Source organism: Hyaena hyaena, unplaced genomic scaffold (genome assembly GCF_003009895.1).
Source record: "Hyaena hyaena isolate Hyena2069 unplaced genomic scaffold, ASM300989v1 scaffold_179, whole genome shotgun sequence".
NCBI classification, from domain to species: Eukaryota; Metazoa; Chordata; class Mammalia; order Carnivora; family Hyaenidae; genus Hyaena; species Hyaena hyaena.
This window is the reverse complement of record NW_024080812.1, coordinates 2,426,407-2,449,047: the sequence shown is the minus strand read 5'-3', so window position 1 is coordinate 2,449,047 and position 22,641 is coordinate 2,426,407. Positions and strand designations below refer to the sequence as shown.

The 22,641-nt window shown below is 38.3% G+C and overlaps 2 protein-coding genes across 8 annotated transcripts in view; both read left to right on the top strand.

Annotated features, from left to right (window-relative positions):
- GPHN (gephyrin) overlaps nt 1-4,336 on the top strand; it is a gene marked incomplete at its 5' end in the record, with an annotated part of 348,385 nt that extends 344,049 nt beyond the window's left edge. Inside the window, 2 exons of the mRNA XM_039240741.1 lie at nt 2,108-2,204; nt 3,345-4,336. Of these exons, the coding sequence (XP_039096672.1) occupies nt 2,108-2,204; nt 3,345-3,478 (231 nt within the window). The remainder of the gene's footprint in view (nt 1-2,107; nt 2,205-3,344) is intronic.
- Nucleotides 4,337-9,397: 5,061 nt separating this feature from the next.
- The window catches only part of FAM71D (family with sequence similarity 71 member D), a 35,519-nt gene continuing 22,275 nt past the window's right edge, over nt 9,398-22,641 (top strand). For 3 of the 7 annotated variants that reach the window (XR_005529951.1, XM_039240723.1, XM_039240722.1), the window contains exons 1-2: nt 11,986-12,137; nt 19,299-19,386. The gene's annotated coding sequence lies outside the window, so the exon portion shown is untranslated. Of the gene's footprint in view, nt 9,531-11,984; nt 12,138-19,298; nt 19,387-22,641 lie in introns of those variants that run through there. The other 4 variants (XR_005529949.1, XR_005529948.1, XR_005529950.1 and 1 more) reach the window with 3 other exon arrangements.

The following is a 22,641-nucleotide window of genomic DNA, read 5'->3' as shown; positions in this document are numbered from 1 at the left end:
ACTCTTGATTTCAGCTCAGATCATGATCTCATGGTTCATGGGATCAAGCCCCGTGTTGTGCTCTGCACTGACAGCACAGAGCCTGCTTGGGATTCTCTCTCTCTCTCACTTTCTCTCGCTCTCTCTGTACCTCTCCCATTCATGCACTCTCTCTCTTTCCTTCAAAATAAATAAATAAACATTTTTTTTAAAAAGTGAAGCATCAACTTTTTCACCCAAAAAAAAAAATGTGTCTTGTGTTTACTCATGGTATATCATTCTTGGAAGTACTAACACTCACAGTAAATAAGTGATTTCTTAAGCTAAGTGATGTAATATGCCAGAACTATAATATCAATACAACTAAATATATTGGTTAATAAAGTATTCTGCATTTTAGTAAAATACCATAAAAATCTAGTCAGTTTCATCTCTTGCTGTAAAAGGAACAGCTGTTTGTAAGGCTACAAAAAATTTGTATTCACATCAATTTGATGCAATTGATTCTTGTTCCTTAAATTAACATAAATATATTCCTTTAAAACAAACAACCCCATTTTGTAGATGAACAAACAGGTATAGGAAAGCAAAATAGCTTCCTAACACAGCATACAAGTTAGTACAACTGGGAGTAGAATGTGAATGTCAGATATCACCCTATTCTAGTATTTGTTCTTTCATACTACCATAAGCCAATCAGTGCCTTTGCCAGGGAAAACCTGCTCAGACACCTAGCAAATAACACAGCCATGGGAATAGTCTTGTAGTTTAATTCTGGAGAACCTGCATACACAGAGAGATTGAAAGAGAGAGAGACATTTTTGCCCTCAGCTAAGCACACAATAATTTAGGAATAATGGCAAGTTGCCCCTTGGTAGATATGAAATAGAGTATAAACATAAGCAATTTCAAGTGACAGAGTTGAGTATGATTTAGCCAAGGAAAAACACCTTAGAATTGAATTTTATTCTGAATTCCAGAGGAAAAGCAGGAACTGTCAGAGTGAATAATTAGAATGTTTATAAACAGAGTAACCAGAATGGATTGGTGATAGATTTACCTGAATCAAAATTTCTAGGCTATTCAAGGTGTAATTGAATCATTTGATCTAAGCAATACCTGTTCTGGTTGGATAAAAGCTTTCTGTTCCATTTTAAGGTAGAATAAATTCAGTGATTATTGTGCTAATGGAAAATGTTAATTCTCATACACTGGAACAAGTCTAATATTCACGAACATTGAACTAATCTTTGATTGATGGGATATTGTCCATAATTATACACTATATAAACTTGTTCAAGGAATACCTCTTAGGTACCTACTACCAACACATTATCACTTTTATTTATCGGATTTCAGGATGAATTTAATGAAATAGATTTTTTTAATGGCTCTAGGTTAAAAGTTGATTAGTCATTCTACAATGTGTGTATAAACTGGAGTTGCTGTTAGAAAGGATTTTCTCCTTATTGGAAAAATATGAAAGATGCCATTCCATAGCAAAGACTCGTTCAGAGGAATTCTTTTAGTGCCAGTGATGTGGCTAAATAAAAATGGTATAACTTTTAGTACAGACTGCTTTTATTTGCCTGAATGACATTGTATGGTCAGTATCGGGACATGGGGAATATTCAGGAGTAAAAGAAAGCATCTCTTTTATGTTAAAGATAGGTTTATTAATTGGTAGCTGAAGACTGCCTCAGCAAATATTTATTTGATGGACAGATGGATGGAGGGATGGATGGACATACATATAATAGATATTGAGCTTGTTTCTCTAGGTCTGTTTCTTTTATTTTCAGTGTTAAAATATCTGCTCTGATTTCTCAATTCATACATCAGAGGTACTATCAACCCACAAAATTAGACTTCAAAAATAGACCTTATCTTTTTCATCTGCCCTTTTCCCCACTGCGAATACCAGCTTCTTAGTCTTCTTTTCTTTTCCCTGGAACAACCCAACCTCTAGACTTCCTATAATAAGAACATAAGGTGGTAGTAGTGGGAACCGCAGAATGCCAAGATATTTTCCATGTCTACTTTATTCTTTGCACAATTTTCACTACCCTGTAGTTTTAAGAGATGATCAGGTGATCAAGTTTGTTTTCATTTACTCTATATTCTGTAGTTATCATGTGATGTAAAACTGGATCCTCGCCCTGAATACCATCGCTGTATATTGACTTGGCATCACCAAGAACCACTGCCTTGGGCACAGAGCACAGGTTAGTCATTCACACCTGTGGGTATTTCTATCCATGTATCCTGTTAAAACACAAAATTTATATGTAACCTCCTTTCCTGGGTACACCTAATGTAATTATTGTACATTTTCCTTTTTGAAAGATTAGATGAGTTAATCTAATTAACTCATTAATATGCTATCTTAAGTTATTCCTAAACAAGACAGCATAAGAAGAAAATAAGAGTAAAAATTTTTAATAAAGATTTACTTATTCCATGCGCCATATTTTCTAGATAAGCATTTGAAATACAAATCTAGAATTATGGAAGATTTTTATCTATTTGTTCAACCTCTAAGTTCTAGGCATAACTTTGGTTGTAAAAAGGGGGGTACTATGGCTATGCTACTCCGAAATGTGAGATTAAAGCTCAACTATAATGTGATTCTCTGTAGCCTCTTAAATATTGGTAAATTTTAAGCACTGAGAAATCAATATCGGTAACTCAAGTTTTCTACGGTTACCACCTCTAGACTTTCAACTTTTATCCCCAAGTATTCTAGTCATATTTATATAACTTCTGATGTGTCTCCAGAAAACTGTATTACCCTTTAAACAAAGGTCCTATCAAGTGCAAACATCAGGTAACAGAGTAACTAAGTACATAGGCAGTGTCTCCTCCAGACTTGCATTCAAACTGGCCAACAATGAGTTAGTAGGACTGTAGGCAAATTACCTAACCTCTTTGAGTCTTGTATAAATTAAATAAGATAGTTAAGTAAAATGCCCACCACAGTCTGGTAATTAATAAATACTAAAGAGATGATAGCCGCTGCTATTATTATCTTTTTTAAAATAAGTGTTAAAAGCCTCTCTTTTCAGGCACACGTAACATTTTTAGCCTGAACTGAGAAATTCTGTGGCATTTTGCATCATGCTATAAAATCCTATTTTATTCTTTTTAGGCAATAATGTCTCCAGTTTATTTTTAAAGTTTAGTGAGAAGGTAGTAGGAGACCATGGCAAGGCCACCTGGAAAAGGTCCTGAGGGGCCCAGCCTTCCCTCTTCCTCTTGAAGACCTGTGTTTCTGTCCTTTGGTGTTTATTTTGAAGAGAACTGCAGGGGCTCCAAATGTACACACTGTGCTGCTTCTGCTGCTGTAACGAGATGCTTCTTTCCAGGTAATCAGATGAGCAGCCGTCTGATGAGCATGCGCAGCGCCAACGGATTGCTGATGCTACCTCCAAAGACAGAGCAGTACGTGGAGCTCCACAAGGGCGAGGTGGTGGATGTCATGGTGATTGGACGGCTATGATGTCACCGGAGGGAGAGAGCTTCGATGCATGTCCACATATCATTGACTGTATCCTGTAATATGCAACGGCACAGCTAGTTTTTCTGATTTGGATAAAAGTTGATCTGTATAGTCAACATCTTGAACTATATTTCAAAAGAATTTAAATACCTTTTAAAGAAAAAAAAACACCTAAAAATAAATCTTAACAGACAACTCTATTCTGATTATATCAAAGCAAATTTTTTCTTTCTTGCAAATTGCTTTGTGTGTTCAATGCTAGGTCTGATAGCGATAGCTTTTAGTAGACAGCAGTAGGTGCCTGCAGAACTTGTGTTTTTCTCATCTTTAAAATACAACTAATTATGCTCTTAATCAAGGCTGTCTGCTTATTTATACTAGCGTAGGCAACACTTGGATTTCCCTTCTTAGTATGCTTCATAACCGCTTTTCAGAGAGCTTTTGCTTGTTCTTTATCATGTATCTCGTGTTTATGTGCACAGTGCCAACAGAAGAGTGACCGGGTGGAGGCCCGGCCCTGCCGCAGGGAGCACCCTGCCCTGCAGAGCGCCCGGGAGGTGCCTCACCCCGGTAGCCTCATGGCACAGTACTCTGGGGCGGTAACTGGATACCTTTTATTTGAATAAACAAACTGGGGGGAAAATGCTTCCTTAAGTGCTGACAGCCTTTTTAACCAATACATTTAAAATTGTACAGAACAAAAAATAAAATCAAAGACTGATCTTGTACAGATATTAGTGTTACCAGCATTCATGTGGAAATCAAGAGCAAAGAAAAAATAATGTTAAACAACTCTGTACCATAACATTTTCTGTAATGATACCGAAACTTAATGAATAAAAAAATCCTTGATCATTATTTAAAAATCTCTTGTGTTGGCGTCTTATTAAAAGAGAAAAGAATGTCACATGCCATTCTGATGGGATTCTGCTTGGATAAAAGGAATAGTTAAGATGATATGACAAGAGTTAAGTATTATAAAGGTGATTGACATGTAGTATAATATATTCTGGGGCACCTGGGTGGCTCAGTCGGTTAAGCATCCAGCTTTGGCTCAGGTCATGATCTCGTGGTTTGTGGGTTTGAACCCCACATTGGGCTCTGTGCTGACAGCTTCAAGCCTGGAGCCTGCTTTGGATTCTGTGTCTCCCTCTCCCAACCCCTTCCCTACTCATGTACTCTCTCTCTCTTGCACTCTCTCTCTCTCTCTCAAAAATAAATAAACATTAAAAAATGTCTTTAGTATATTCTGCATTTTACTATAGTGTTGTGATATACAGCATTGTGAAAATACAAATTGGAAAATACAAAACAACCTACAGTCAGTCTGGTCTTTCCAGTAATGGCTAGAGAATAGCAAGCAAATTTAGAGGGAGAAAACTTGATACAGAGGAAAAGAAACTAATTTCTTATTAGAGATGCAATAAAAGCAAATTTCAAACATCTAAAGTTCTTTGGAATGGAGAAAAAAACAAGAACTAATGAACCACAATATACCAGATGAGTAACTGGAAATTTTTTCATGTTAGGAAGTGAGAAATGGGAAAATTCTATGCTACACGTAGAAAATATACAAACAAAATATACTCTATCCACATAGCTCCTGTAATAAAAACTTTTTATTTAATGTTTTATTTCTGAGAGGGAGAGAGACAGCATGAGCAGGGGAGGGTCAGAGAGGGAGACACAGAATCTGAAACAGGCTCCAGGCCCTGAGCTGTCAGCACAGAGCCCAATGTGGGACTCGAACCCATGAACCGTGGGATCATGACCTGAGCCGAAGTCGTACACTTAACCAACTGAGCCACCCAGGCGCCCCAGCTCCTGTAATAAAAACTTAAAGGCACTTTCTAACTGGCCGTAACAAGGGACATTAAAAAATCCTGTAGGGTGTACTTAGCAAAGCAAACAACAAAAATTGGGCAACTAGTGAACAAGGTACCAAATGATGATGATGAATAAAGCCAAGTAGTAAATAAGGAAAATTTGATAGTGATATTTGATATTTCCAGAGGTGAAAATAAAATGATCTTGGGGCGCCTGGGTGGCTCAGTCGGTTGAGCGTCCGACTTTGGCTCAGGTCATGATCTCACGATTCGAGGGTTCGAGCTCCGCATCGGGCTCTGTGCTGACAGGCAGCTCAAAGCCTGGAGGCTGTTTCAGATTCTGTGTCTCCCCCTCTCTCTCTGACCCTCCCCTACTCATGCTGTCTCTCTCTCAGAAATAAATAAGACAGAAAAGAAAAGAATATATATTTTTAATCTTTTATATTTTCAGTTAAAGAACATAAGATTAATTACTAGAAGTTAAATGAAAGATCATGCAAAGTTTTCTTTACCTACACCCATTCATTCATTAAGCATCTACTATGTGCTTGGGTACAAGGTACATCCTGCTACTATTTACAAGGATGAAAGGGATAACAGCTGACACTATACTTCATCAAGAGAAAAAACAAAACTGTACAAGTAACCATAAAATTTAATATGGTTGATATTTGATAATATGTAATAGAGTGTGTAGAATGTGATAAATGCTATAATTCAGATTTAAAGAATTGGAGGAGTTCAAATGGGAACCTCCTACAAGGTAGGATTTCAAGGGGCAGGATGGCATTTTGTTGGATCTTGAAGGAAGGGTAGAATTTTAACGATGATGATGCAAAAGGAAAGGTATTATGGAAATGGAATTATGGACAATTAATAATAATCATTTTTATTATAGAATGTAAGTTCCGCAGAGCAAAGATTTTTGTTTACTTTGTTCACTGGTATTATGCCCAGGTCCTTAGAAGAGTTCCTGACATATATATACATGTGGGCCTCAGTAAATATTTGTCCAATGAAACACATACTACAGAACTTACTATATGCCAGGCACTTTCTGAGCACTTTTCATATGTTTAATTTTCACAACAACAGTATTAGGGTTATTATTTATTATTTCTATATTACAGATGAGGAAACTGAGGCACAAAGAAGTTAAGAAACTTGTCCAAGGTCACACAGCTAGTTAGAAAAAGAGCTAGGATTTGAATTTAGCAATCTGACTTCAGAGTCCATACTCTTTTTCTTTTCTTTTCTTTTTTCTTCTCTTTTCTTTAAGAGAGAGCATGCATGAATAGGGGACAGGCAGAGAGAGAGAGAGAGAGAGTCTTAAGCAGGCTCCACGCCTGGCCTGGACCTCGATGCAGGGTTCCATCTCACGACCCTGGGATCATGATCTGAGCCGAAATCAAGAGTTGAATGCTTAACCAACTGAGCCACCCAGGTGTTCTCAGAGTGCATACTCTTAAACACCAAGTTACAGAAACAGAAAATTGATACATTTGTAAGACCAAAAAAGTACATGTTTGAGGCCCAAACTCTGAAGTTCTTGAAAACCAGATTAAGGAGTCTAGATCGATTCTAGAGATAATCAAACTGTTAGAGACTCCTAAACAGGGAAGTGTTAGCATCAGAACTGTCCTTCTAGGGAAACTGGCCTGGCAGCATTGAGGAGGATGGATTGGATTGAGGAGAAACTGGAATGAGACACCAGCTAAGAAGTGATCTGGTGGTGCAGGTGAGGGGTGAAGAGAGCCTTAACCTTAGAGAAGTGATGATGATGGGAAGGTCATCACAGATGGAAAGAATTTGATTACTGATTTCAAGTTTTGGAAAGGAAGCTATTCATAGTAAGAGATCAATCAAAGTCCTAAGTCTTGGCTGACTGAGAAAATGTGAAGACATTAACAAAAATAATAATAATAATAATAATAATTTTTTGGAGGAGATGATGAGTTTGGATATGTATTTGAGATGGTAGAGGAATACTAAGGTAGATATGTCCTGTTGGCATTTGAAAGCATAGGTTAGGAGTTCACAAAAGAGATACCATCTGGATGTAATCTTGGGATTATATGACATGTGGTATTTGAAACACAAGGATAAATGGGAAAGATTAACAGGAGTAGAGGAGAGGGCCTTGGGGAGCTCCTTACTTTGAAGAATTAGAGGAGAAAGACCATAAGTGGAATGAAAAAAAGAGTAGTTTGTAGAAGAGAAGAAACCAAATAGTGCAATGTCCCAAAAACCAAGAAGTGTTTCAAGAAGGAAGGATAATCAACTGTCAAAAACAAGAATGTCAAGCGTGAAGGCTCAAAAAGATTTGCTAATTGGGCAATCATTTGTGAGCTGCAAGAGTGCAATTTCAATAGTGGGTTGAGAGCGAAAGCCAGATTACAAAATAGACACTGTCAATATGAAGTATTTGGAACTTGTACATGAGAAAAGATAGATACTTGGATGGTAGCTTGGACCGATAACAAGGTGGAAGAAAGATTTCTGTTTGTGAGTTTTGAGAAAGGAGGAAAACAGTAGTGGGCACATTAAAAATGCAAGAACAAGTTTCCAGATGGAGAAAGAAGAGGAAGGAAGGGTTGAATTTAAGGATGCTGGGGACTTAATTAACCTGAAGTAGAAATGGAACATTTTTTCTTGTGAGTTAAAAAAGACAAAAATATATATGAATACACTTGAAGTGGATACAAGGGAAATTTAATTTAAAATTTAAGATTCAATGAAATGGTTCTACGTGGCACAGTGGAAGTCAATGCCTTTCATCTATTTGCATTTATTTGACCTAAGTTATTTTAGAATTACACATATATGATCTATTACCCTTTTATGTCTTAGTTGATACTTAAACAAAAGACTATAGATGATGTCTTCAGATTCTTGCTTATAACTACATGGAAGTCAAGCAGTTCTTTTTTAACCTATTTTTGGTTCAATCTTTTAGTTATTTCAAACCATATCACACAATGAGAAAAAGAACGTAAGCACATAAGTGCACCAAGAAAATGCTATTGAGTGATGTTGCAGGTACAACAAGTGGATTCTTCGGATGGCTTTCATTTTTAAAATTATTTCCTAATGAGGAAAACTTTGTGGATCTGACCCACAACCAATTCTTGGTCTTCATGAAACTCTATATAACAAGGTAAGTCTTTATTATTCCCAAATATAGAAAGTGGATATTTGCATATGTACAGAATTCAAAGCAAATAAACTATGTATCTTGTTATTCCAATGATGATGGACCTGAGTTAAATAATGCATTGCATTCTAACATGCTTATAGGAAGCATTAAGCTGGACTCTAACAGAGAATTACATTGTTACAATGTTTATCAATAACTTGGCCTAGAGACAAAAGGCTACAGAATTGCTTGATTTTGGCCATTTTGTATAACCAGTTACCAATATTTCTCCTGTAGTACTTTTGCAATAACTCAATAATTTATTTAACAAGCATTTATTAAGTCCCTGCAATATTCCAGGCTCCATGCTTAGCACTGAGGATACAGTGATGAATGAGACAAAGACTCTGACATCCAAGTAGAGGAGATAGATTTTGAGAAAGAAAAAAAAATCATTTGAAATACAGATTATGAAAAGTCTATGAAGAAAATCCAATGATATGTTAGAGATTAACTGGGTAGAGGCCTAAATCGTATTTGGTTGTTGTGTCAGAGTGCAGCCATTAATAAAAAAGGGAGAAATCAAAAAAAAAAAAAAAAAAGAAAAAGAAAAAGGGAGAAATCATATCATATGAGACTTTAATGTAGGAATAAGTTAAATAGGTGTTAGAGACCTCGAAAAGCACAAAGGAAACATTAAGATGTCAGAGGAATAACTACAGGAAGCAACTATCACAACTGGGTCTGGGTGACAGGAGGAAGAGTTTAGAGTAATCAGAATCTAGAAGCTTAAAGTCAGAGCCTTTGGAGCTAGGACTCAACCTTTTAAGAAGTGGGCACTCCCCAGCTGCTAATTCTGAGGGGGGTGGGGGAGAACGGAGGCTAGAACCAGTTGCTGTTGCCAGGGCAACACGGACAGAAACAAGAAGGGAACAGGAAGGATCACCAGTTCCTTCTTCCTTCCCTCGCTTTCCAAGCTCCCTACAGTCTAATGCAACCTCTTGTTGAACCTAACAGGAAGCCAGCTGGTGAAAGACTGCAGAGTTCCAGCCCCAGCACCACAGTGCAGATTGCAACGGTGGATTTGGAGGTGGGACTCAATCACTGGTCAAGTGATGGAGAAGGGCTCTGTAACCAAGTGACTTTTGAGCTCAGATCTAAAGAATGAAAATAAGCCCCATATGTTAAGAATTGAGAAAATAGCATTTCAGACAGAGGAAAGGGCTTAAAGAATACAACATCAGAAAGGAAACAGAGTATGATGAGGGATGGGGGTGGGGTCTGAGATCTATTTTGAGGGAACTGAAGCCAGGATGGAGTCAGATCATGCCCACAAATATGCTGGCTGTTGGGTGAAATACTAAATACATACACACCTTATGATATAATGCAAATCTGCTAAGAACTGCTTTGGGAAGCCACTAAAGGTCTGGGGGGGGGGGGGGAGGAGTCTATTATTTGCTAAATACCCATTGAATACGAGGCACCATACCAGACAAGAATTCCTACAAACAAGGAACTCATTCTCTGCCTTCTACACCTGTTCCTCTGTTCACATTTTGATTTCTGGTCTACCCGGTTTCCCAAACCAGAAACCTCTGAGTCATTCCTTCTCACTCCCCATATCCAATTAGTCACCAGATTCTGTCAACTCTACCAATAGTTATGAAATAACCCTCTCTTTTCTATTCTTACTGCTACTACCTGGTGTTTCCTCTGCCACATGAACTGCCCTCCCCATATCCAAACTTCACACTGCTGCTAGAGTGATCAATCAAGAACACAAATCCCATTAGGCTAAGACTCCTTGTTAGAAAACTACTACAGCAGAAAAGGTCCAAGCCCCCAGTTAGGGGCATTCAGAGCCCTCCAGAACCTAGCCCATACCTCTTCCAACTTCACTTTCCCCCCCTCCAACTTTATGTAACAGTAGACAATTTGCAGGTACCCCTTCCAACCATGTCATTTTATGCCTCAGTGCCTTTGCCCAGGATGGCTAATCTTTCAAGACTTAGCTTGGGCATTAATTCCTCCAGGAACCCTGCCCTAAATCTCCAAACTGAACTAAGTGCCCCTCACCTGTGCTCCTACTTATCACTACATATCATTGGAATAGTCTGCTTAGATAGTCCCTCCCCCAGTTGATGGTGAATTCCTTGAGGGCAAAGACATTCATCTTTGTAGCCACAGCATGGCATGGTGCCCTGTAAACAGTAGGTACTCATTACTGAACAGACTAACAGAATTGGCCTTGTATAACAGTCACCAGGGGGCCAGCGGCAGAACCTGACAGGAAAACTTCATATCCCAAGCTTAGAACATGCAACATACATCAAGGTATGAGTTAGTGGGCACATCTCATGAAGGCACAAGGACAGAAGCTAATTGGTCACGGACCTCACTTTGACAAAGCACCTCAAATGCTGACTTGCGGCATCATCTCCAAATCAAGTTATGCATATAGTTTTACATTCTGTGCATGTTTAAAAAACATCAGTATTTTCAAGGTAAATGTTTAAAATATTCCATGATTATGTCTCCCTTTTGCTATTCTTCACTTTTTAATATACCAATAGCCTAAAAAAATGGAAGTAAGAAAATACCAAAGAGTGTCATCAAAATTAACTTTGACATGGAAAAAGGTGAGATCATATTTATTGAAAAATGTTTCCTGGCCCTGAGGCAGGAAGAACAGGAACATGGCAAGTGGTGACCATGTAATAACTGTGCTGAATGAAGAAATAGGTGACTAGAAATCTAGTCCATGGTATTCATATGATTACAGGAAGAATTTTCCAACCAAAGAGGACATTCAGGATAGAAGACAGGAAAAGGCGTGTCTAAAGCAAGGATAACAGGAAACGCTTTGAGTCTGTGCATGGAGAGGCTGCCTCTGTCCTCAAACTGAACCAGTGTGTGTGGAGAGTGATCACCAGAACCTGATGCCTATTTTTGTTATTAATTGGGAGCTTTTATATATATTTTTAAATGTTTGTTTATTTTGAGATAGAGATAGTAAGGCAGGGGAATGGCAGAGAGAGAGGGAGAGAGAGAATCCCAAGCAGGCTCTGCACTGACAGCCCAGAGCCCAATATATCTAAAATACACTAGATGCTGGAAGCATGAAGCTGCCTCTGCCCTCTAAGAATACTACACTCTTCTGAAGCTTTTCTTTACAGAAGCTCAAAGCTACCTAACTGTTCAAGTTTCCGAAAATTAGGATGTAAGGAAATTGATGAATTATCGATTGAATGGTAAACAATATAAAGTGTCTTCAACTTTCTCAGCATGCTATCTTTGCCATGGAGATTCTACTGCTCAGTTGACTGTTCTCTCCAAGGAAGCCTCTGTAAACTTCACACCCGCAACCAGAACTACCACTCACTAGCTGTCTGGGCTCAACGGGAATGCTGGCGACACTTGATCTCAGCCCTGACCTCCAGGGCTGCTCTTTCCCAGTGCTCTTCTCTTACTTCAGACACTATGTCAGCACATTGTGATGCAGGAGTGATAGAACAATGCCCCGAGCAGCCTGGCCTCCTCTGCTTCTTTTACTAAGTGGTTAGTTGCCGCCTCGTAGACATAAACACCTTCTGCGAAAGAAATGTGAAAAGAGCTGGAAACCTGCTGTTTGGGGACTATTCTTCTAGTAGACATCCAGGAGATCTCCAGAGATCTATTTCAGCCTCTCATCTATGTAAGTGACTATGTGATTACTGCAATTTTTGGTGCGAACGTGAGGAAGAAGGAAATGGATACCAGTTGAATGAATTCGAATAATTCAAGGCAAAAATGTCTATTTTCTTTCCATCTTCCTCTTTTCCTTCTAGTTGCATGTCTTATGCTGCAACCAGAACAAGCAGGAAAGCTCAGAGACTTAACTCTGGTTACTGGATTTTTCTTAAAAATAACTTCATTGAGAATTTGCGTTAAAACATAAGCAAGTTTTCTAATTATTTTTGAATTTTAGTTTTCTGGGGAGCCTGGATAGGTGAATCGATTAAGTGTCCCACTCTTGGTTCCGGCTCAGGTCATGACCTCACAGCTTCATGGGTTTAAGCCCCACATCGGGCTCTGCGCTGACAGTGTGGAGCCTGCTTGGGATTCTCTCTGTCTCTCTGTCTCTCTGTCTCTCTCTCTCCTCCCCCTCCTTTTCTCTCTGCCTCTCCCCCCCTTGCTCTCTCCCTCTCAAAATAAATAAATAAACTTTAAAATCAATTAATTAATTAATTTTGGTTTTCCAAACCATTACTCTAATTTTCTTTCATGAGTGAAAATTGAATGAACTTTTGGAAAAATGGTCACTTTTCATTATTCAAATGGGAGAGAAGATCCAGAATATAGGGCTTTGCTGTTCAAAGCTGAACGATTAGTGGGGGCCCCATTGGGCGAATGAGGTCCACAACAGTCAAACCTTCTCAAAGATGTGACCAGAGCTGCAACATAGAATTGTCATGCACCACTCCTAAAAATATGTTCACTAGTGTTGTTAAGAATGTTAGAAAAAACTACCTAAGAAAATGCTATGCTTCAAAGTGCTATAAAGAACCAACCTCAAAGCACAAGTACCAACCAAAGAATAAGTAATGGGTAAACACTACCATGTAAGAGCTTTTATGTAACTACAGATGAGAAATAACATACACAGAAGAAACGGCAAGAGAATCTTGGTGGTGAGTATAAGGGCATTCATTCACTATACAATTCTTTTTGTTTCGTTTTGTTTTTGTTTTCGTTTATCCTTGAGAGAGCAAGACACAGCATGAGCAGGGGAGGTGCAGAGAGAGAGACAGAGGATCTGAAGCGGACTCTGCACTGGAAGCAGTGAGCCTGATTTAGGGTTTGAACTCAAAAACCATGAGATTATGACCTGAGCCGAAGTTGGGACACTCAACCGACTGAGCCACCCAAGCACCCCTCATGATAGAATTCTTAAAACTTTGCTATAGGTTTGAAAATTTTTTATAATAAACTATCAGTGGGAAAAGATCAAATGAGAATGGTAAATAGCAAACAATTATAGACATCCCTCCAAATTAAGGGGTTAGAAAAGCCCCTGAAAACATTTCCATGTTGGCTCCCAGACTCCTTCTCCCTCCCTTTCCCAATTTCCATTAAAGTCAACCTGTCACTGGTCCACAAAATTCCCGGTGATTACATTTATTCATGGGAAAATCAAGACGGTACACAACTGCCCACAGGTGAATGTACTTCATATCCACACTATTCTTAACCCTACTGGGGCCTTGGTCATCTTGAAACACTACCCAGATAAGGAAGTCTGGTGATGTCATGGGAAGTCTGTAGCAAAGCCGAAAAAGTTCCATCCCTGAAATGTATACAGCTCATCGCCTGTCAGTGCTTCATGCCCCCATTAAACTGCTGGCATTGGTTTCTGATCTGTAATCCCATTTAATATGGAATCTCTCTGCTTTCTCTTTTTACTAAAAGTAGCCAACAATGCCTTTTCAAATGAAGTCATATTGTGATTCTCCAGAAAAGTACAACCTTTTATAACTATCTCCTAAATTAATCTTCATTCAGTTAAAGCCAAACAAGAGAAAAGAGGACGGGGGGATTACTAATTAAAAGAAATAACAAAGAATGTAAAGAATCTGCTCGTGACAGGATAAGTTAGAGTCTATCTCAAATAGAATTAGATTTCTTCACGCTCTGTAACACAGTTAAAACCCTTATATACACTCTCTCCATACAATGCTTGCTTAATTGGATGTAGAAAACATTTATTGAGCCTAGTGAAAGGCATAAATTATGAGAAAAATATAAACTGTGATTGTGAAAATGAATACACAATCCTTGTAGAACAAGTTATAACAAAAGATTTTGTGTATCTGTGAAATGAAGCCAGGTTCCCATGATACCCTGTAGCAACCCTGCTTTGCATCTCTGTTCTATTTCATACATTCATTCAAAATACTTTTATTGTAACTCCATAACACATACATTCATTGGCCCTTTGATGTGATCAACCTTTTTTAATACTAAAATTTACTTTTTATTTATGAGTTTTATATTGCAGATCTTTATTGTACATGTAATGTTAATAAAGCAAGATAGTATGAACTTTCATAAAGAATTTGCATAAATTACCCTTGCTTTATTTTTAAAATATTTATGTAGAATCTACAAATGGTGTTCTCATTAATATGAATAACACTGTTGCAGATTTCACTTGCAACATCTTTCTGCTCTGACTTCTCATCATAATGATTATAGTCATATCATTCTCTAGCCTGCAGTGGTCACAGGGAATACAAGAGAAACATAATTGCATAACTCATTGTCTACACTTATCCTTACTAAAAATGTATCCATGGAAATGATGAAAATGTCCTAAAGTTAGGTTATGGTGATGGTTGTACGATTCTGTAAATACACTAAAGATCATTGAAATGAGTGAAGTTGATGATATGTAAATTATATCTCAATATCTCAAAAAAGCTATATTAAAAACTGATCCATAAGTAAATTATTAGGTGAACAAAACTATCTATAAAAGTCCAGCCCACACAAATTAGAATTATTTTGACTCATCATAATTAATAACAATATCTCAGTAAGCGTTGCAATTGGATACGAGGGCTGGGGGCTGTAAGCAGTCAGGTTGTCGTGGTCTTTCCACAGGAAAGCACAGTAGAGCACAGGGAACTTATCAGAGTGAGGACCATGAATTATCTACTGCTTTTTAAGAGAAACTCATTTCTCAAGCATCAGTTTAGCCACTGGGCACAATTGATTTTAGTACATCTTACAAAAGATTGTGATATTCCAAGTGGGTCCACACCATGATTGGCAACTCCTGCTTTTAAAAATATTTAATGTTATAGGAAAATTTTAATATATATGTGACACACAATGTATATAACTAACATATAATATTGTATATTTTACATATGATATAAATATATATTGTACATATATAAATTTATGAAACCAAAATAAACATACTAAAATTTTAATATTATCTCTCCATATATTGAGAGTAAACCTAGTAAATAGATTTTTTAATGTTTATTTATTTTTAAGAGGGAGACAGAGTGCAAACAGGGAAACGGCAGAGAGAGAGGGAGACACAAAACCTAAAGCAGGCTCCAGTCTCCAAGCTGTCAGCACAGAGCCCAACGCAGGGCTTGAAATCACAGACCACAAGATCATGACCTGAGCCAAAGTCGGACTCTTAACTGACTGAGCCACCCAGGCACCCCAGTTAATTTAACAGTTGATGATTCTGCTTTTGGATCTTTGACGAAATGTGTGGTGGGGTGTGTGTTTAGCCAAAAATTGGTTTCACAGAATGATTCATATGTCTCAAGAACAATGCAGTCTTGGCTCATTACCAGGATAATTGGAGAGGTGTGGGCAGGGGTTGTGGTGGACAGATTGGTAATCTCAAATGACAGTTACAACAAAACTAGTTAAAATTCAGCATACATTTACCATCTATACATATGATCCAAAAGTGTCAAAACAATTCTGAAACAAATGTTTAGAAACAAAGTAACACCACATGGGTGAAGATAAAAGTTCTATTACATTTTTAGCTCCATAGTTGACCTCCCCTGTGTTCCAGAGTTCAAAAGAGATGAGAAGGGCAAGGCCCAGTGTGGCTGCAAATTCACTGAACCCTTTCCTCCCCTTCATTTCCACTTCCTTCTGTGTGGCCCTAAATACACAATTACACTTGCTCCCTCAGAAGATTGTCCACTGATTGCTCTCTGGAGGGACTGTTCTCGCATCGAAGGGACCCAGGGGACCACAAAAATGACTGCTGAAGGGGCATTCCCTAGTCCTGGTGACCACTGAGCATCCACAGATTAGCATGAATTTGCTAACAGTAGACATTGCATTTATTTGTTTCTTAAAGTGATTTTTTTTTTTTAGTGTTCACTTTGTCACCCACTTCTGGATGAGCAAGAGTTGACTACTGCATTTCATCAAATCTAAGATCCACCAATTATTATATCCATTATGTTATGGACCACTGAGAAAGAAAAAAATGTTGCTAATTACACAATTAAAAGCTTTCTTATTACTTAGAAGTTTTCCGTACGATGTCTGTCATACTCTATTCTGTCATCCTCTGTGCATTTCTTAAAAGAAAGCTCCACTCCAGTCTCTGGGAACTTCTTCCTAGCCTCTGACAAGGCTTCTGCAAGTTTTGTACTGGAACTTTCTTAACCACACCAGCGGGTATCAACAAAATGTTTTCAGGTTATCATTAGAATCACATTTTATTATTATCCAAGTATAAATTAACATAACAGTGTTATAATAATTTCAGGTGTACCATATAATGATTCAACAATTCTATACATTTCTCAGTGCTCATCAAGATAACTATATTCTTGTAGTTTTTTGGGGGAGTCTTTGGAGTTTTGTATTTATAGTATCATGTCATCTGCAAGTAGTGGAAGTTTTACTTCTTCCTTACCAATTTGGATGTTTTTATTTCTTTTTCTTGCCTGATTGCTGTGGGAAGGACTTTTCCTGTATTATGTCCAATAAAAGTGGTAATAGTGAACATCCTTATCTAGTTCCTGATCTTAGAGGAAAAGCTCCCAGTTTTTCTCCATTAATTATGAAATTAACTGAGATTCTTCAGACATGGCCTTGATTATTTTGAGGTATGTTCCCTTTAAACCTACTTTGTTGAGGGTTTTTATCATGAATGGATGTTGCACTTTGTCAGATGCTGTTTCTGCATCTTTTGAAATGATCATATGGTTTTTATCCTTTCTCTTATTGATGTGATATATCACAATGATTGATTTGTGAATATTGAACAACCCTTATATCCTGGGAATAAATCCTACTTGATCATGGTTGGTCCAACAACACACTTTAATGTGTTGTTGGATTTGGTTTACTAATGTTTTGTTGAGGCTTTTTGCATCTATGTTCTTCTGAAATACTGGCCTGTAGCTTTATTCTTTTTGTAGTGTCTTTGGTTGATGCTGGCCTCTTTTTGGTCTTTTTGTAGTGGTAGGGTGATGCTGACCTCATAAAATGAATTTGGAAGTTTTCCTTCCTCTTCTATTTTTCTGGATAAGCTTGAGAAGAAAACATTTTAACTCTCCTTTAAATGTTTGGTAGAATTTGCCTGTGAAGACATCTGGCCCTGAACTTTGTTGGGAGTTTTTTTTTTATTACTGATTCAATTTCATTGCTAGTAATTGGTCTGTTCCTCTATTTCTTTCTGATTCTGTTTGGGAAGGTGATATGTTTCTAGGAATTTAACCTTTTCTTCTAAGTTTTCCAATTTGTTGGCATACAATTTTTCATAATATTCTCTTATAATCTTTTATATTTCTGTGGTGTTAGTTGTTTTTCTCCTCCATCTCTAATTTTATTTATTTGAATCTCCTCTCTCCTTTTTTTTTTCTTTTTGACGAGTCTGACTAAGTTTTATCAATTTTGTTGAACTTTTCCAAGAACGGCTCCTGGCTTCATTGTTTAATTGGGTTTTTAGTCTTTATTTCTGCTCTAATCTTTATTATTCACCTCCTTCTACTGGCTTTGTCTTTGTTTGTTGTTGTTTTTCTAGCTCCTGTAAGTGTAAGGTAAGGTTGTTAATTCGAGATTTTTCTTGCTTCTTGAGGTAGGCCTGTATTGCTATAATCTTCCCTCTTAAATCAGCTTTTGCAAAATTTCGAAGATTTTGGACTGTTTTCATTTTCATTTGTCTCCATGTGTCTTTTGATTTAGAAACACATTTTAAATGGCAATTAAATGCAACCTGTGTCGTACAATAAATATACATAGCTTAACATGAACAACCATAATTAAGTTTGTGCATGTGCAGCCAAATAACAACCACTGTGCAATTCCCCACCACCACCACCAGCTGAGTGATCACAAGGAACATTCCATTTCAGAGTTAAGCTGAGGAAAAATGTTTATTGGAATGAATGAAACTTGGGAAATATGAAACTATAAGTGAGCAAGAGGGAACCCAGCACAGCAAATGCTGACTAACTTATACTTTTCAACAAAGGGGCAGGTGTCAGTAGACCAATATAAGCACTCAGGTGCTCACTATGTGGTAACCATGGTGTTCAGTATTTCCTATACATCACTCTATTGAGTTAGGTAGTTTTATCATTATTTTATAGATGAGAAATTTGAGCTCAGAGATGTTAAGCAACATGCCCAAGGTCACAAAAGCAGGTGACAGAGCCCAAATATGAATGTGGATATGTCTGACTCCAGAATCCTTTATATTCCCAGTTATACCAATTTCCACACTGGCCTTATGGCATTTGAGTTCTGTAGTTATTATGGCTGTAGTTTACCTAGTCCATAAAGGGATTATTTAAATCAGAATTTTACAGAGAGAAAAAAAGCATTGTCTGTAGGGACTGCAAGCACAATATGGAGAATGATACACAAGTGACAAAATAGCTAGCTGAAAAGTTAGTAATATAGGCTACTCTGGCTTTTTACAGAAAGAAAATAACTCAGGTTTCTTATGACCCTCCATTGTAATATAACCCTCAAATAGTTATTTGAATCTATACTACTTCTGTTGTCACATTATCAAATATCTTCCTTACTTTAGGAGCCCAGAATTTTACCATCAGGCAATTTGAGGCCAACCATGAGCTATGAACTCATGACTGTCTGGTTCCACTCACCAAAAGACCATGATTAGAATCATTGACAACAGCTCAGCTCAGATATAAACAGCAGCCCTCTGAGGACTTCACCCACATTGCTTAGTTAGGAAAACTCTTTCTAAGGCATGGACCCCTCGGGTATGAAATAAAAGTAAGGGTCTGTATTGAAATTTTCCTCCTGTGTATGCACTTTATTTTCCATTTTTGTTTCCTTCACAAAGACTTCATCATGAAAAGGAGGAAGCCCAAACTGAAATGAGTTAACACCTTCATCTTGGAGAGAGGACTGTGGCTTGACCCTGAGTTGAGGTGAGATATATTGGTGCATACTAATGAGACCATATTAAACTCTACATCGTCACACCCTCTCCCCTTTCTCTCTCCATTCTGTCTCCTTTCTTCTCCTTCCCAAGCTGTCGTTGCCTCTTTTCCTCCTATGGAAACTTCGTGGACTAAGAATGATGCTTTTCTAGATCTCCAGAGGGGGATACGTGAACTGATATGAGAGAGTTTGAGCTACGAAAGACAAGTGTAAGAAATCACAGCTGTTCTGAAAAGTGAAGGGTGAACAACTGCTGTGATTTTGCTTGTCACCCTGACCCAAAGGGTTGCTGACCTTTGTTTTCCTTCCTCCATTATACCTTGCTTTCATCCAAAAATGCTCTTTTCTAATGATTTCTTGTCATGTTCCAGAAGAAAATCCCCCATATATTTAGGCCCCCAAGGATCCAATTGATGTTTTGATCACTTGCTGTGTCTTCTGTCTCTCTTAAGACAGCTTCACTGTCTTTCAACAAAGTGTTGATGGTATAAATGCCTTGTGCTGTTGGATAAGTCATAAAGGAGAGAAAATGTAGATGGCAACAAATCTTCAGGTGTTTTTTTCCTACCATCCAATCACTATATGGATTCTTCCACTGCTGTTGCAGAAGTCTCTTCTCACTCTAGCCCACAGAACCTGTCCATCTCCTCAAGATCTTCTTTTACATCCCCCATCCTCTCCTCTATACCTTTTACTTCCTCTTTCCTTGTATTATTTCCATTAACATCTTCAAAGCAATCACAAACATACAGAAATACTACAAATACACTACAAAGATCTTTTTTTTCCTGAATCTTTTAAGAGTAATTTGCCAATTTGATGCCCTATTACTTCCAAATACTTTAGTTTGTGTTTCTTACCATCAAGGACATTCTTAGTTTTTTATTTGACTTTGAGTTACACTGACATTTTTTAAGATCACAGGCCAGTTCACCCTCCTACACTGTTGGTGGGAATGTAAACTGGTGCAGCCCCCTGGAAAACAGTGTGGAGGTTCCTCAAAAAATTAACAATAGAACTCCCCTATGACCCAGCAATAGCACTGCTAGGAATTCACCCAAGGGATATAGGAGTGCTGATGCATAGGGGCACATGTACCCCAATGTTCATAGCAGCACTCTCCACAATAGCTAAAACATGGAAAGAGCCTAAGTGTCCATCAACTGATGAATGGATCAAGAAGATGTGGTTTATCTATACTATGGAATACTACATGGCAATGAGAAAGAATGAAATCTGGCCATATGTAGCAACATGGATGGACCTTGAGGGTGTTATGCTGAGCGAAATAAGTCAGGCAGAAAAGGACAAATATCTTATGTTTGCACATATAGGAGGATTAGGAGGAACTTAACGGAGGACCGTGGGGGAGACGAAGGGGGGAAATAGTGGGGGAGAGGGAGAGAGGCAAACCATGAGAGACTCTTGAATGCTGAGAACAAATTGAGGACTGATGAGTGTGTGGGGGGGAGGGGGGAGATGGGTATGGAGGAGGGCACTTGTGTGGATGAGCACTGGGTGTTATATGGAAACCAACTTGACAATAAACTATTTGTAAAAAAAAATTATTACATTAATAAAAATGAACACAGTCCAGATATTTTGTCAGATATCCCTCTAACCGGCTCTGTTATTTCCTAATGGTTGGATTCGGGTCATGCATCTTTGGGAGGAATATCACAAGGGAATGCTCTGTGCTTCTCATTGCATCCTATAAGATGATCCACCATTTTGTTTTGTCCCATTACTGATGTTGTTCATTCATCAGTCCACTATGACAGGCTCTGTGTGGCTTCTTCACTGTAAAGTTACTTTTTCCTCTTTGAAAATTAATAAGTATTGCTGGTGGAAGGTACTTTGAACTATGTAAATCTCTGCTCTTCACCAAACTTTTAATCTATTCATTTATTTCTATCAATATAGATTCTCAAGGTTTCCTATTTTATTTAACCAATTCCCTTGTATATAACCAATGACTCCCCTCCTCTACCATCCTCTCTCCTGCTCAGACACCCTCCTCACCCTGCTAGGCTCTGATTTCTTACGCTGTACCCCCCTTCTCCTGACAACAGAGGTCTTCTTGGCTCCTTTGAGTTCTGAGCCAAGGCTCCCCACTCCCCTCAGTACAGATTCCTGCCTCTCTTTGTCCCAGCTAATGGATTTAGGACAAAATTATTCAGGAATAAAAGGGAATAAGAAGAAGGACATCTGTATTCTTTGCTGTTCCCTCTTTTTCCTCTTTCCCATCCGTCCTGACCTATCCTACCTTTCTCACCCTTGCTAACACCTGCCAAGTCCTTGCTTTCCAAGCACTCAAGGCAGTACTGAACCATGGCTGATGGCATAAGCTTCTCAGGTCAGACCAGGAGGGATTGAATCCTGATGTGGGGACTTATTTCCCATCCTCCCTGTTTTAGATGGTGGTGGTGGTGGTGGTGGTGGTTTTATCTTTACCCCTTTTATTCTTTAAGGCTCTTTCTGTCTCATTCTTTTTACATGTTGGCTTCACTAGACTATTTTACTTCCCTGCTTTTTCTGACTTTACTTTTCCCATGTTCATACACAGATGTGTGCTGAAAGGAGGCATTGAGTTGCCACCAGCAGAAGGTCTGATGGGGAATTCCCATGCCCACAGTCATGTGCTTATAAGATGTCAGGTAGCAGTGGTCTCTGCATCCCATGACCCTGGCTGGTACAGCAACAAGACATATTCACTACACACCCCTCAGCTTGAGGAGAAGGAATAAAAAAAGAGTCTCTGAGGAAAGACTGAGGTGGAACTATACCCCTGAGTAGGAACACATTAGCAGCTGCTTGCTGGTCAAGACCCTTCTGCTCATGGGAGGGGGATTTGTGAAAAGGGAAGGATGATCTTTGGAAAATATAAACAGAATTACATTCAGAGACCTTGTTCCCTTCTTGGAACTCTGTCATTTCTGGTAGATAAGAGGTGAAATCCAATGATGTAGAGCCATTGTTCTTTGTTGAAGTGGTTTCTGGAGAGAGAGCCAGAGCAAGAGACCAGAGGAGATAGACAGCAGTCATTGATTAGAAATCCTCATCCATGAGCTAAGGATCAGTCAAGGATGAATAGTCAGGAAAAGATGTTCTCAGTGTAGTAGAGCTTTAATACCCTATTTACAAAAAAAAAAAAAAAAAAGGATCTGAGAACTCTCCATGATGGCAAGAGCAGTGGTACTATTAATTAGGAAGACAGAACACAATGGTTTGGGGGATGTGGT